This window comes from Cyprinodon tularosa, unplaced genomic scaffold, assembly GCF_016077235.1.
Source record: "Cyprinodon tularosa strain WSP-4 unplaced genomic scaffold, ASM1607723v1 ctg29, whole genome shotgun sequence".
Lineage (NCBI taxonomy): Eukaryota > Metazoa > Chordata > Actinopteri > Cyprinodontiformes > Cyprinodontidae > Cyprinodon > Cyprinodon tularosa.
Window position 1 is genome coordinate 2009950 of NW_024038996.1, and position 17046 is coordinate 2026995.

Genomic DNA, 17046 nt, shown 5'->3' on the forward strand with positions numbered 1-17046 from the left:
CTGTTTCTATGCAGCAAATAATTAAGGGAGTTCTGACACAATAAAGGGCCTTTATGCAGCATTAATGCTCAACACTTCTTTAAGAATCCAGGGTGTTCAATTTATTGCTGATTTTAATATTTTTGGTGCTTCTTTTCACAGGCATAGGAAAAATAATGCATTGTTGGTTCAGTGGATGAATTATTAGGTGCTTAACTTTACTGAAGTGAGGTTTTGGGTTTACAATGTGTAGAGAGGACAATTCAGGTGTTAAATAGTCTTAGAAAGATATTACAGACAAAGCACTTCATCTCACTGAGTTTATCTGCTGTTTTACAGGAGTGGAAGCTACTGCTACTTTTTTAGGGGCCGATTGTAAAGTTAACAACTGTAAAAGAAGTCCACTTTCAGAGGGGACAGAAAAAGTTCATCATGGATCGCTCGATAGCTTCAAAGAATTGAAACAATACAGATAACAGCTTAGTTTGCAAGTTCCTGATGGACAGAGCAGAAGGACAAAACTAAGGTTTAACCACAAAAACAAAAAAGACACATATTAATGCGCTTTTCTCCAATCAGAACACACAGCTGCACAGCTTTATTGCAATGCAGTACTGTTTAGGATGTCGTAAAGTATTTAAATGGAAAGATACTGAATAACAATGCATTGCTTTAATGTACCATACTGAAAGTCTATACAATCTTTAAATAGAGTATGTTACCTGACATTATGCATGACAAACCCTGCTCAGACTAAGGCTCTGCAAACTGATAAGAAAACACTAGACAGGCAGTTTTATTGTCAAATACACCTAATTTCCCTCCTCAGCTGTTTGGAAATAGAAAGTAATACCTGTGTCAGAATCACAATAGTTCCTCGATCCAAAATCACATAAACACTGATGTCAAAGCAAAGAAGAATAAGTGTTCATTGTCAGTTTTCTGCCAGATTTAGAAGCTAAAGTCAGGGATTATGGATTATTTTTTACTAGTCGGACGCAATTCAATATTTAATTGAGTTAATTAGATGGTAATTAATTAATCGCAAATAATTACATTACAATCAAAAACCATATATTGACAAAATAAACTAGCTTTTCAATTAAAAAATCACTTTTCTCCTCAATTATTGAATGAATAATTATAAACATACAACAACATGTATGCATTTGGTTGTTTAATCAAACTTTTTTCTTTAAGAAACCCCAGATATTTTTTGGAGACTCTTTGAATTTTTTTTAATAAAAACACTATTTAGAAATATGAGCTGTTCATGAACATTAATCATAGCCCTATACCATTATAACAACAAGGCCTGCCATCTTACCTGTAAAGAGAAGATAAGGTTCCATTTCTAATACTGACAGACCAATTCAGTTCAGCTTTGTATAGAGCATTGCCTTTAGGAGCTAAACAATTACTATTCAATGACGAGCATTTAGTGCAGTTGAAACAATTACCACTGAGGCTTCTCGTTTTTAAGTTTGAATATCCCTGGTGGGCAAACGCCTGTGATGCAGCTTATGTGTCGTATTTAACAGTGTACAAGAAACCAGTTGTTTTCCCGCTTGGGACTAAAATGCAATTCATTTCGTTAATTTTTTTAACATGTTAAAATAATTCTAGTTAATCACTTAAAAGGAATGCTTAAAATACCAGCAGCCCTAGTTTTTCATATATGGTACAAACAATGATACATGCAGATTGAAAGGAAGTAGTATGTTAAATTTTGCCATGCCTAATTCAGATCATTTTAATAATATTAACTGTACAAATACACAAAAACGTTATGACATATGTATCATTTCATTGGCCTATTTTGCATACCTTCTTACAATAACATCAATGTGTATTTATAAAAGTTTCTGTAGGCAAAGATCTTAAATTCTAGCATTTTATTAATATTGTATGTGCCAAGTCTTTTTATATGAATTCCATTTTTCCATTTTTGGAACATCAATGTTAAGTAATTGAAAACATGGGTGAAATCTACAGTGTTTGGTGTTATTGTAAAAGAAAGCCTTTATCATACTTTCCTTTCATTTCATTTTAGCTTTGTTTATAGGATCTTAGAGTATTTTAGCTATTCTTATGTTACCTATTTACCCTATTTTTAAATACGGAAATAAATGTGTCAAAATGTTTTCATCAGTAGCTCTATAAAGATATATAAAGATATAGGCGACTCGCCTATATCTTTTTCTAATGAAAGAATAATGATTTTACATATTTTGTATGCATTTCTTTTGGGGTGGGATGGGGATTCACAAACCATTTAGGATTCAGTGGCCATAAATCAACAAACTCTGATAAAATATATAACAATCAGGCAACTTGAGTGGCTAAAAACAACCAACAGCATTTCCCACATGTCAGCACTATAATGCACAGTTCCCACACTGCTAGAGGAAGAGAACATATTCTATGCATCATAACATTGTGAAATTTCTTTGGCTTTATTTGACTCCTATTCTAAAAATAAAGCACATCATTAATAAGGGTGATATACAGGTTTTGTGATAGATGCATACTTATTCAGTATTAGAACAACATGTGTTTGTTGACATGACTCAATTCATAGTACTGGCGCCTTGGTGGGCACCTCACTAGCTATAACTGTTAACTAGGGATGGATGATTAGTAATCAAGACCAGATGCAACACTGGAGTAGAAACAAGGTTGGCAGACACAACATGCAAACAGACAGAAGTAACACATGAATAAAATCAACCTCAGATTATAAAACAACTATGGCTGAAACAATTAATCGGATTTATTGTTGTTAATCAATAATTTAAAAAAATCGTTCAGTAATTTACTTCAAGATGAAAATTTTTTGTTTCACCTGGTTTAATTTCTTTAAAAGTCTTCTTTAAGAACCTTTGACTCTGCAATTATTAATTGATTAATTGTAAAAATAATCAACAGATTAATCGATTTGCAAAATAATCGATTGTTGCAGCTCTAAAAACAACCAAAAAGCCATAGAAATACACACAAAAAAACTAAAACGGAGCAAAAATACAAATGAATAAATCCAAAAACAGTTCCATTGTGAAAAAAAAAAAAAAAAAAAAAAAAAAGATCATAGGAGGCGTTCTTAAGCAAAACTGAACATCCAAACTGCTCTGGGTGCTTTAACTATAGCTGCCCACTGCTGTTGGTTTGTCATTCTCCTAAACATGTATACAATATTCCTCAATGCTGTTTGCACAAATTCAGTAGGGTCAAATGCAAAGCTCAAACTCCTGTAACTTTCAACTTTTACATATTGCAGATGTTTAGTTTATGAATTTTATGCTTTGCTAAAGTTGGGAGTTTTTAGTCTATTTAGTTTTGTTTTTTTCCAAAGATTGGTCACAATCTGAAGAAATTGGGACTTCGGTTGCTCAAGGGGGACTAGAGCGGTCAGTGGGTGGGCGACAAATGGCTTGTTGTGAAATTTAAAAGGGCAGAAACATCTGTGAAGGGAGGAGGCTTCATGACTCATCCCTGACATCAAGCACTTCACCCAGAGTCAAGCTGAGCTAAGAGTTATCTGTCCACCTCCACACAAGTACTCCCATTGATAAAAGCTTAGTGAAGGAAGACATATGGACTTATCACTAATGACCAGCACTAAAAATTAAATCAAGCTTTTTGTACATACTTCTGGCACCTTTAGCAAAAGTAAGAAGTCCACTTTCAGAGGGAACAGAAAAAGTTCATCATGGATCGCTCGATAGCTTCAAAGAATTGAAACAATACAGATAACAGCTTAGTTTGCAAGTTCCTGATGGACAGAGCAGAAGGACAAAACTAAAGTTTAACCACAAAAACAAAAAAGACACATATTAAAGTGCTTTTCTCCAATCAGAACACACAGCTGCACAGCTTTATTGCAATGCAGTACTGTTTAGGATGTCATAAAGTATTTAAATGGAAAGATACTGAATTACAATGCATTGCTTTAATGTACCATACTGAAAGTCTATACAAACTTTAACTAGAGTATGTTACCTGACATTATGCATGACAAACCCTGCTCAGACTAAGGCTCTGCAAACTGATAAGAAAACACTAGACAGGCAGTTTTATTGTCAAATACACCTAATTTCCCTCCTCAGCTGTTTGGAAATAGAAAGTAATACCTGTGTCAGAATCACAATAGTTCCTCGATCCAAAATCACATAAACACTGATGTCAAAGCAAAGAAGAATACGTGTTCATTGTCAGTTTTCTGCCAGATTTAGAAAGCTAGAGTCAGGGATTATGGATTATTTTTTACTAGTCGGACGCAATTCAATATTTAATTGAGTTAATTAGTTGGTAATTAATTAATCACAAATAATTACATTACAATCAAAAACCACATATTGACAAAATAAACTAGCTTCTCAATTCAAAAACCACTTTTCTCCTCAATTATTGAATGAATAATTATAAACATACAACAACATGTATGCATTTGGTTGTTTAATCAAACTGTTTAAGTTATTCAACCATCAGAATGGTTGAAAGTTATAATATTTTAGCTTTTTAACTTTTTTCTTTAAGAAACCCCAGATATTTTTTGGAGACTCTTTGAATTTTTTTCAAAATGTGAAGGGAGGAGGCTTCATGACTCATCCCTGACATCAAGCACTTCACCCAGAGTCAAGCTGAGCTAAGAGTTATCTGTCCACCTCCACACAAGTACTCCCATTGATAAAAGCTTAGTGAAGGAAGACATATGGACTGATCACTAATGACCAGCACTAAAAATTAAATCAAGAGAGGGAAAGCTTTTTGTACATACTTCTGGCACCTTTAGCAAAAGTAAGATAGTCTACAGACATAATGGAGACATTCACATCCTTTCCCAGGGGAAATAAGGAGCAACAGTTCAAATTACCACACCAACAACTTCCCAGTTTCCTTTGCAATCTCTTCCCGTTGAATTTAATTTTACCACAGTTCTTTTTTGCTGTGAAAACTACAAAGCATTGAATAGAAACTCTGCAAACTCTGCAGAATTTCATGTAGTTTTCAGCTTACTGTGGCCAACTGTTATCAAAGAATGGAATTCTGTGTCTATATGGAATCATATAGACACAGTAACTTATATAAAGTAAAATGTTAATAATAACGCAGGTAGACTGTAAGTACTGTAACCAGAGAGTTCCTGAAAATGGGTTTTGATATCTAAAAAAACAGGCTCTTAATCTTCAGGTCCAGTAAAGTAACCTCTAAGATCCATAAAGCAGTGAGATAAAGAAAAGGAAAGAGATTTAAGCTGAAAACTATTAACTGGAGTTTAGGAAAGTATCCTGTAAACTTCAGTGTATTTGATGTGTTTTATAAACTAGTATTTCAGTTAGGCTTGTCCCGATCCGATCCACGTATCGATCCACGTATCGGATCGGACGCCGATATTGGCAAAAAAAATGCGTATCGGCAAAGCATGTAAAAATGCCAATCCAGACTGCCGATCAGTGGCGGCCTGATAAGAAGAGAGAAACGTAAAATATATTTTTAGAAATTAACTCATAAATGTCAGTTTTACTCTCTAGACTGTGTAACTATAAGCAAAACAAATTATATAAACTACATTTCCCTATCTACTGTCATTAATTTGTGGATTTCCACAGACAGACTCCTACCGTCTCTGTTCTGGGGGCTGTGATCAGACTGACCCACATTTGCAGAGAATCTGTCAATCATGTACTATTGCTAGGTGAATTTAATGGCCAATCAGCGTCTCGGAACTTTATGGTATTGGGGCGCTGAAAATACTGCGCTTTTACAGGCTTCTCTTCTGAACCCAAGCGCAGGTGCAGACAATTAGAGGGAAGATGGCGAATGTAACGAGCGAGATGCAGCTTCCACCAAATTCGGTGAGATCCTTATTTATCTACCCGTTTGCCAGAACATCCCTGTTGTATGATATGAACATTTCATGTCATGGTTATTGTGACTGTGACGAATCCACCTCGTCGCTTAAAACAACCTCTCTAACTTTGCGCGCCACACACACATTCCTGTTATACTGTGTTTGTGAGGACCAATACACTCGCGCTGAGATCAGTAGCTCTATTAACTTAAAACACACAAGCTGTTCCTGGTTACCTGCTGGCGTATTGAGGGTGCACACTTAATATTTCAGTGGGGTTAGCCGTGTGTGTGTGTGTGTGTGTGTGTGGGTATGTGGGGGGTGTGGGTGTGTACGTGTTTATGCGGGGACTTGTCATCTTCAGTCTGGCTGCGTCTTTGCTGGGTTCAAACCCAGTTTGGTGTAATTGAATAAGTCAATGAAAAAAGAATTGTGTAAAAGAATTGTGTAAAAGAATTAAGTTGTAAAAATTATTTGTTTTTGTACATCAATTGTTTGTGGAGGTAATATATGGACAAAACTGATTAATGAGAAGAAATCAGAAATAAGAGAGCCTGAGGTGAGGGGCTTAAACTATTTAATGAGGGCTGTGGGAAGAAAAGCGGCAATTTTTGTTTTCTGTTTCTTTGTTACATTGCTGGTAACTGGAGGGAGGCTGAGGCCCAGAGTATCTTGTATATGTTTAGTTTCTTTTGCACCCTGTTTTGAGTTTTTGAGCTCAATAAATCACCAACACCGGTAACCCGACTGAGACTGGATTCTTGGAGGCCAAAGAACCCCGTCACAGTGACCCAAATCATCACTGTTACTGTTATTATATAGTAAATTAAATCATTACTGTTAAATTGTATGTATTGTCCAATTGTTTATTTGAATTCTTATTCCGGGTTAGTTGGAGACATACACTAGGCTATAATCAGCCCCACCAAAAATATTTTTCACCAGCCGCCACTGCTGCCGATCCAGTTTTAAAAAAAAAATCTGGTCCGTATTTTCCAGTTTCGCCGATTGAAACGATCCATTCCAATATTTTGCACCAGTTTTCCCCGAATCCGGTCCGCATTTTCCAGAACACCTTCAACACACCCACAGGTCTTTTTGGGTCTGTGTCCCGGCCTAACTATTAAAACAGGTGAATTGGAAGATAGCGGGGAAAATGTCAGCCGTGTGGGATTATTTTATCCTGCAAGATGTGTAGATGGAGACTAGGTGTGGAGTAGATTGGGGAGTATAAGGCATTTTTGTGTAATAGTTCACTATTATTTGCACTGATTTTTTTTTTAAGCAGTGTCTTTTTTCAAGAGTAAAGTCCTGATTCTAAGTTAATAGAATACTTTCCACTCTTGTCTGTTTTGCATTTTTATTAAAACTTACAGTAATACTTGCACCTTTAACCGTTTACGGTTTTACTGTTCACTGTGCAATATTAGATTGCTATTCATAATTTTGTCCAGTTTGTGTTTATCTCTCAATAAACAGGTAAGTTTGTTGTTACCAATCATTGTGTTTTATTCAATCTCACCTAATTCAGCTGGCTAGATGTTATCAAGAGTACTAAAACCCTTTTCAACATGAGTCTTACAACTAAGGCTAAATACTTTAACTTAAACTTAAATACATGCTCCGATAGGCTGGTATCGGCCAGTATCGGTATCGGATCGGAAGTGCAAAAACCTGGATCGGGACATCTCTAATTTCAGTTTTAGAATATAACCCCTTAGCTCCAGAAACAAACGCATGTGTTACAGAAACATTGCCTTTAAGTTCCAGAAAGTAACCTGTGTGTTTCAGAAATTAGTCTTTACAATTTTGGAAAGTAGCCTTTACGTTCTATATGATAACATTTGACTTTTTGCAGTAAAAAAAGAGAAGAAAGTAAGAATAACCTGCAAGGTTCGGAAAAATCACCTGGTGTTGGAACAAAATTAGTTAGAGCTACTTAAGCCCATACACTATAAGAAACAGAGTGTGTTGGGTCAAAAAGCACAGTTGTGGAAAATAAAATGTCATCAAAAGCTAAAACAGCCAAGATGAAACACAGAAAGCTCCACAGATAAAGATAAGGTTTTTTTTTCTGTGTTGTTTTAAATACCACAGTCAAACTACTCCATTCAAATGTTTAAATAAAATCCAGTGACGACAAGCAAATCCTAGTCTGTTTAAAAGTTTTCCAGCTCCAAACATCTGCAACACGTAATTTCTCCCTGCCAACTCTAAACCTTCAGGTGTGGGAGGAAACCCCCCATTCTGAGTGTGACTTCATGCTACAGGAATGCCAGAGGTAAAATGAGGTACAGTCTGATCCGTAGCATGACAGGGGGAATATTGTGTAAAACGAACTGAGCTCAGCATGGAGACTTCTGAAAGAGATTGAGAGACTTTCAGTCTGTCGAGGCAGGGCCAGCGTTTCATCCCAACCGGGTACCGGAAATGCCTGTCCTACAGACTTTATGTCAGCATCATAAAACAACCTTCTTGCTTCCCGGACTGTAAACCTTGCTAAAGCATTTTTTTGTACTCTCCTCTATCTCTGTATAGGCTGAATGCCAGTTGCACCCTTTTACACAGTGACAACACGAAGGGTAAACATTTGAGCATGTCATGTTTTAACCTTCTAGCCTATTACTGTAGGTATCTGGAGATCAGCATTATAGGACAATGACCGCCAAGAAGTTTGGACAATTGCAGGAAAATATCTGGAAGTCAGAGAGATAATTTTACTCTGTGGGCAATTAAGTCAACATGAAATGTAACAAACTCCACCCATCTGGTCCTCCTTCACAGTTAATACAAACAGTTTGTAAATGCAGCTCTGTGCGTGTCAAGTCAGTACATAGGGAAGACAGATGACTCCAAAGGAAGTCGGCTATGGCTCATCTGGTGACCATTGCTTGACCTGCCCTGACCGTCTGAGGGTCAAGTTTTTTCTGGTTCATACTCAGCTTAGCGCAGAAATCTTGTGTTTTTTTGGCTGCTAAAAACACAGTAAAGTCTGCTAAGATATCCAGAGAGAGGATAACCATTTTAAAAAGGAGGACTCCACATTAATACTTGGCTGCCAAAAGGAAAAGGGTGTCAAGGAGGTTACAGAAATCTAAGATAAGGCATCTAGTCAGAAATAGCACAAGCATAACGTCAGACTTCCTTTTACAATCTAAAAAAATATATATACAAATTGTTTGACATAAGCCTACAGAGATAAAATGACATCTGATGACCATTAGATGCAACATAAAAGACATTCCCTTTTTATATTAATAGTTGCATGACTTTTAGATGCAGTATAGTATATATTAATAGTTTCTGTATCCTGAGAATGCTGCTTTTTTCCCCCTGTATTTTGCCAGAGGGTTTGAGCATTCTAAAGGTACAAGAGGTAGAGGTAAGGTCAGGCACAAGAACCCGATAGAACATTAGCATCTTAAAATAAAGCCTGGAGGATTTGAAATCTAAAACAAATTTAAAAGATTACAAGAAACTCTAACTCCTTAGAAGAACATTATGAAGAGAATATGTGCTTTGTGAAAACCAGCAGTATAATGCAGGCACTATAAGCCTGTAACCTGGTGGTAATGCAGTAAATACACATACAAAAAGCTGCAACATTAATTAATGGTGCAGCTTTTTGTATGTGTACATCATGAAAATGCTGCTTATAGCAGACAATAATACTAATCAATAATATATCACTATAGATACTATCAATAAATATAGAAAAACCTTTGTTTGATTTACTAAGAGTAAAACATTAACCCAACCCACCCCATATAAATGCCCCCATATAAAATCCTGAATTGTGATTACCAGTTTGTTTGTTTTTTAAGAACTATGAAGTTCACTAATTACACACTGACTAAATACTCTGTCAGCACATAATTAGTGAAATGAGAAACCTCTTAACTACAACCTGTATGACAGCTGGAATTAGGCTAAAACTTCTCAAAAAGCAACATATAATGCCATGGCTTATGAACATTGAGTTATTTCTGAGAGTCTGTGACTCCAGCAAACAGAAGTGTAGAGTATTATTGTCTAAAATATAGAAACCAGGTTAGACTGCTCAGCCCTGTCCCCAAGTTACCAACCGGCTAGTTTTACTCCAAGAGCACATTGAAGACAGGAGGCCCCAGGAGAACCCAGAACAACATACAAAGCCCTGCAGACATAATCCACACCATTCAAGGTCAGTGTTATGATTCTACTTTTCAGAAATTGCCTCCAAGTAAGAACTTATAAGTTATAAGAACCACACATCATACCAATAGTCAAACCTGGTGGCTGAAATATAATGTTTAGGAGCCATTACTGTAGCTACTTTGGGACCTGCATGACTTTCCGTAAGAGACTAAACCATGAGTCCTGTGCGCTTATATTGTGCTGAAGGACAGACATTTAAAGCAAATGGTCAAGCCAGTTTTCAAGGGTTTAAAAAAAAAAAAAAATGAAAATAAAAAATCCAGTCGAGGTCTGAACTGGAATCCAATTAAGATACTGTGATGCAATCTTAGACATGTTGTGACAATTGTGACTGAATTTAAACAGTCCTATAAATAGCTGAGGGCCAAGACTCCTCCACAGCTACAGTAAATGAAAAAAAGACTATTCAAGTTTTTGCAAACGCATCAGCTTCTTGAATTTAGAGGAATGTCCTCTTTCACAGAAATCCAAGCTGGCTTGGATAGTTTTTCCATAAAAAATGAAATGATCACTAAAAACCTTATCTCAATGTGATATTTAAAAATAGTTTAAATGAAACAATTTAGCTGTAAAAACAGAAAAAAACAAGGAATTAAAGGGGGGAAGTACTTTCACACAAAACTCAGTATAAATAACTCATGGGGAGAAGAAGATATGACCAAAAAAATGTAGTAATAAATTCCCAAACTGAAACATAACATATCATGTCACTGAGGGGATATTGCAACGTGAGATAAAGTAGACAGGATTTACGATTCGCCAAAAAAAGTTCACTGCCCCAGAGAATCCTGTAATAAAGAGCATATTTAGCCTGTGCTCTCTGAACGGCTCTGTGTTTCCGCCTGAGGTGGTAAAGTTCATTCTGCTCCCTCACTTCTGCCAAGAATCTACTAAGCAAAGCAATCTGCCCTCATTAGAAAGAACAAGCCATTAGAGCACAAGGTCAGGCTGTGTCCCCGTCTAGACACATTCAAACTTTATAACTGGATACCCCATCTCTTGAGAAGCCCAGAGGCCAGGTATTAACACCTTTCCACCATTGAGCGAGTAGCTTACTCTATTCATAACAGGTTGGTTTCTACATCAGAGTATGGTTCAAGAGAGTAAACTAAATGTAGGAAAGGGTTACGGATCATAGAACTGGATAATTTTACAGTACTGTAAGTTATAATTCAATTTCAGAGGAATAGTCTGTATCTTCCAGGAAAGCAACCTGTAAGCTCCAGAACAAATATCCCATTGGTTTGCACAAGTAACCTGTAGGTTTCATAAAAAGCAAACTGTAACCTGCAGAAAGTAAACATTCAATTCATCATAAACTATATGTTATGTGGCTGTAAGCATTTGGAGAAGCTACTTGTATATTACAAAAATGTAAACTATGCGTTCAAGGAAAGTAACTGATAGGATAATGGGGGTAAAATACCCAAGCAGAAATAAATACACAATTAAATGCAATAAAATGTAATGAAAACAATGTAAAAAATAAGTAAAATACAGAAAATAAAGAGAAAACATAAAATCAACAGACATTTACATCCTGAATATGAAAAAGTTTGGAAACCCTAGAGGTTTGCAAACTCTAGAGTTTGGAACCAGCTACAGAACAGGCACAGCCCCCTCTGAGCTTACGCCTCGTCCATAGTGTTCCCTTTTAGTTCAATGACACTGTAAAACTGGGAGGAACCTGTAAAGCCTAGTTAAAAAGCTTCAGAAAAAGTAATCTGCAGGTTCTGCAAATTAAAACGGATAGGAAGTACCCTTCAGGGTTAGGAGGATAACCTTTAATACCACTAAATGTATCCTGTATGATCCCTTATCAAGTTTCCAAATGTACCCTTTAAGTTTTAAAACAGTGTTTATAAAAATGACAGAAGATGACCTTTCACATCCAGGGGAAGTAAACTGTATATCTAAGAAGAATACCCTTCTTGTTTCAGAGGGGGGCCTATAATATCTAGAGAAACAGCAAAAGCAAAGTGTAAGATTCAGAGGCTGAAGCCTACAGTATAGCTCTTTTAAAAGTTGCACGAAAGGTAACCTATCAGATCCATTAACTTATGTGTTACAGGAAGTGGCCTTTATGTATTCAAAGTACTTTGCAGGTAGATTGCAGCTTAAGAGTCCCAGGAAAATAACCAGCAAATTCTTTAAAGGGGTCTAAAAGTCACAAAAAGTTGTAGAAACTATATGATAATAATGGGCATATTTTAAAAAAACAACTTTTTTTTTAAACTCTTTTTCGCTTCAGGCTGTTGAAAAGCTCCACCCTCTTTACGGACACCACATCAGTTGCTTAGGTCAGAGTTCAGACAGAAACTGGTTTGCAGGATTAATGGGACACATATGTCTGACATGAACAAGTATGTGGCAAAACTGCAGATTTCCACCGGGGGCACTAACCACCAATATCTGGAGTCAGCTTAAACCAAATTAAAACATTAGCTGTACCTTAGCATTACTAGGAAAATGTACAAATAATTGCTATCTGCAGACCAATCAAACTAAGATGCTTTTTTATCTCTCTTTAAAAGCGACAAAAGCAGTCTAAGAACCCTCCATTACTCCGCTCTGTTACTTCCTCTCAGATCCTGAGTTGTGCTTTAATTCTTCTGCACACCATATAACTTAAAGCTTCGGCCACAAAAGCTCCAGTGTACTCACAGTTGAAGTCAGAGGAGATGGAGTTCCCAGCCAGGAGGCTGTTGATGGTAATCTGATAGATGATGTGCAGCAGCAGGAAGGACATACTGGTGAAGCAGAGGGACTGCAGCAGATGACCTGTTTGGCCTAAACAGAAGAATGAGCAGAGTGGGTTCAACACGTTCATGCAACGATGGTTTGAGAACTTTCTCTAAAATTGTTCTCACTATTTCAAAGTTTTTACACAGCAGTTATTGAGGAATGCATTAAAAACCTACAGCTGTTTTCTATTGATATTATGTACCATACACTGAGAAGCTGTTTAAGGGGCAACTGGGAGCGAGCCAAAGGAGACTTTTCTGGGATTACAAAACATATACGGATAGAAAAAGCTGGCACTGCGATCACTGAGCGCAGCTTATTTCTTTAGAAAAGTTAAATAAACATTCTGGTGGACCACAAGGCATTTAAGTCTGAAATTTATTGTCAGAGAAGCAGAACCAGCTTTTATTCACCACCGCTTTTTGGTTCTGGTTTTCGGTGACCGTCTGACGTTGCCGTCTGACGACTTTAAAAACCAAAGGGATTTAGAATGAGTTTACTTCTTCGCCAGTTAATGAAGGTAACAAAAAAAAACAGAGTAGCTGGAGTAGTAGAGCAAAGCTGCCACAGCTGTTCAACACATGGTTACTTTATAGAGCACCTACAGGTATTTGGGATAATTTCAGGATTTGTTGTGGTGATAATTCCCTGACGTAGGACCACTTAACCTCATTTAAAAAAAATGTTTTTTTACATCTATTGATATTTTTTTGACAACTTCCTAAAGAAGTTGAAGCCTGCTGAGTGTTTTCGTGGTTCATCTTCCTAGATTAGACTATCATACATATCTAAACTTTCAGATCTAGTGGTTTATACTCTGGCAAAGTTTTCTTCTCATTAAGTTAAAAGCGTCCACCTGGGGGGCTTTTAGTGTGGTATTGTACAACATCCCCACTAAACTGAGGCACTACCGCCGAGCCCCCAGCTTCTACTAACTGTTTCTATTTATTATTAAAGCCAAGCTTCAACATTTTCAAAGTTAAATTCCCAGATTTCTGAGTCTTTGATTGATGGACAAACAGATTTATGGATGGATGGATGGATGGATGGATGGATGGATGGATGGATGGATGGATGGATGGATGGATGGATGGATGGATGGATGGATGGATGGATGGATGGATGGATGGATGGATGGATGGATGGATGGATGATATGTACAGAACAGTGATAAACTGATAGATCAATGGGCAAATTGAAAGACATGCACATACAGTACAAAAGGATGATTAAGTAGATAGACTTAGATCTATAAATGACAGATAGGATATACCTGGATGGATGGATGATAACAGCAGAATGAATAATGGATGCATGGACAGAAGGAAGAATAAATGGACAGGTGATAAATGGACTGATGGATGGAGGAATTGATGAACAGACTGATGCAACCTTCTATGAAAACGATAAGAAATAAACTGGTTGGAGCAATTGACTAAAAAAGATTTAGACACTAATCATGCAGAAAATAGAACCTGCAAAAGTAAGTGTTCTTCACACATCTGTACAGAAACCCAGTCTTTCAACATGTGAGCAACAACAAGAAGGGTCGTCTTAAAAAAAGAAATCCCAAAACTGAAAGATAAATTCCACGAAAAACAATGATTGTAATAAATATGCATATGGAGGCGTTTTCGTTCATTTCTGTACACAAATCAGCTCCAAGGGCTCTGGGCAAATTTCTGTTGCTTGTTCTCCATCTTTCCTAATAGCAACAGAACTTTTTTTTCTGTTGTTGTATGAAGGCAGTTTTCTGGCTGGCACATTGGTTCCTTACTCAGTCTCCAAACATTCCCATGAGAGGGAGTTTTATAAGCCTTCCTAAACAGAAGGCATTGTTCAAATTTTATAGTTGTTCCTTCTCCATCATCAGATTGCAAATTGCTTAAAATGACAGCGTTCAAAACTAATATATCTACCAATGTTTTCATGCAATTTTTCTCCAATGAAAAAGCCTGTTCCAGACCTAAGAAGGTGGGAAAAATATGCTGTGGGTCTCAGTAAAGTATGACGACAGTGGATATTTAATAAGCCAACGTGGGATAGACGTTAAAGCCAAACTCCAAATGCTGAACCATAAACCTGATAAATAACCCAAAAAAACATAAAATATTCATAGAAATTTATACAGGAGTACTAAAAGGCTTCCCTTGGGGAATCATTCATATTGGTGTCCATTTAACAAGCCACAGGATGCAGAGTGTAAAGGCTCTTAAAACCTTCCTTGCTAATATTAGAGCAATATTTCACATTTTTCTCCAATGGAAATTAAATGCCTTCAAGCCAAATACCACAGTTTAAACTAGAGTTAAAACCCAAACAAGTCGCAAACCGACACATCCTGTTAGGCAAAGTGCACTTTTCTGAGTTTTTAAAAGACATTACAGCTTAATTAATTATTTATGACAAACATTTGGTTTAGATTACCTCAACTGCTGCTCTGACCAAAAAGCAAAATGAATCAGACCATCAAAACAGAGCCTTGAATTTAGTTAAATCTTCCTTCAACACTCCAAAATAATTAAACCTAAGTTGGCTCTGTCTATTCTGTGCAGACTTTTTTGGATAGTCAAACATATTTCAAAAAAGTGTTAACAGTAAAATTTTGTTTAAAACCTAAATATACAGGGAAAAACAGAAAGATTTGAAGAATTGCTGTGCTTCTTAGTGTATGGCACCTAAAACATTAGTCAAGGTTTTGTTGTTTAAACAGTACCAAGCTCTATCAGTTTTGGGATTTAAAGTCCATTAAACATCTGGAATCTACCCAAGTAATGATTAAACCAATGCTTCAATGCCAGCTGTAGTTTTAATATAGTAATGGTGGTGAAAAGCACAGGCAGTCTTTTCACCACCATTTAAAATTATGAATTACCAGTATGAGTTGTCTAAACTTTGGTCTAGGGACGTTCCGATCCGATATCAGTGTGTGTATATATATATCTATATATATATAGATATATATATATAGATATATATATATATATATATACACTGCCTGATCAAAAAAAAAAAAGTTGCCACCTGGATTCAACTAAGCAAATTGGTACGAGCCTCCTATTGGATAATTACTGCATGGGCGATTATCTTCCAGCTAACAACAAGTTATTTAACGCCAACTGGTGCATTGACTTGCTTCTCATTTCCTAAACAACCATGTCGAAAGACGCATCCCGTGGTCTTGGAAAAGATATTAGTCTGTTTAAGAAGGGTCAAATCATTGGCATGCATCAAGAAGAGAAAACATCTAAAGAGATTGCAGAAACTACTAAAATTGGGTTAAGAACTGTCCAACGCATTATTAAAAACTGGAAGGATAGTGGGGACCCATTAGCTTCAAGGAAGAAATGTGGCTGGAAAAAAATCCTGAATGATCATGATCGGCGATCACCTAAAGGTGTGGTGAGATCAAATCGAAGAAAAACAACAGTAGAACTCAGGGCTATGTTTAATACTGAAAGTAAGAGTATTTCCACATGCACAATGCAAAGGGAACTCAAGGGATTGGGACTGAACAGCTGTGTAGCCGTAAGAAAACCACTAATCAGTGAGGCTAACCAGAAAAAAAAGGCTTCAATTTGCTAGGGAGCATAAAGATTGGACTGTGGAGCAATGGAAGAAAATCATGTGGTCTGATGAGTCCAGATTTACAATGTTCCAGAGTGATGGGCCAATCAGGGTAAGAAGAGAGGCAGGTAAAGTGATGCACCCACCATGCCTAGTGCCTACTGTACAAGCCTGTGGGGGCGGTGTTACGATCTGGGGTTGCTGCAGTTGGTCAGGTCTAGGTTCAGCAACAGTATGTGCTCAAAGAATGAGGTCAACTGACTACCTGAATATACTGAATGACCTGGTTATTCCAAAAATGAACTTTTTCTTCCCTGATGGCACAGGCATATTCCAAGATGACAATGCCAGGATTCATCAAATTGTGAAAGATTGGTTCAGGGAGCATGACACATCATTTTCACACATGGATTGGCCACCACAGAGTCCAGACCTCAACCCCGTTGAAAATCTTTGGGATGTGCTAGAGAGGGCTTTGCGCAGCGGTCAGACTCTACCATCATCAATGCAAGAACTTGGTGAAAAATCAATGCAACACTGGATGGAAATAAATCTTTTGACATTGCAGAAGCTTATCGAAACAATGCCACAGCGAATGCATGCCGTAATCAAAGCAAAAGTCGGTCCAACAAAATATTAGAGTGACCTTTTTTTTTTGGTGGTGACTTTTTTTTTGGCCAGGCAGTGTGTATATATAAATATTTATA

The 17046-nt window shown here is 36.8% G+C and overlaps 1 protein-coding gene across 1 annotated transcript in view; it reads right to left on the reverse strand.

Annotated features, from left to right (window-relative positions):
* LOC119787175 (piezo-type mechanosensitive ion channel component 2) overlaps nucleotides 1-17046 on the reverse strand; it is a 165613-nt gene that overhangs the window by 116596 nt on the left and 31971 nt on the right. The window contains exon 3 of the mRNA XM_038290831.1: nucleotides 12692-12817. Within this exon, the coding sequence (XP_038146759.1) occupies nucleotides 12692-12817 (126 nt within the window). The remainder of the gene's footprint in view (nucleotides 1-12691; nucleotides 12818-17046) is intronic.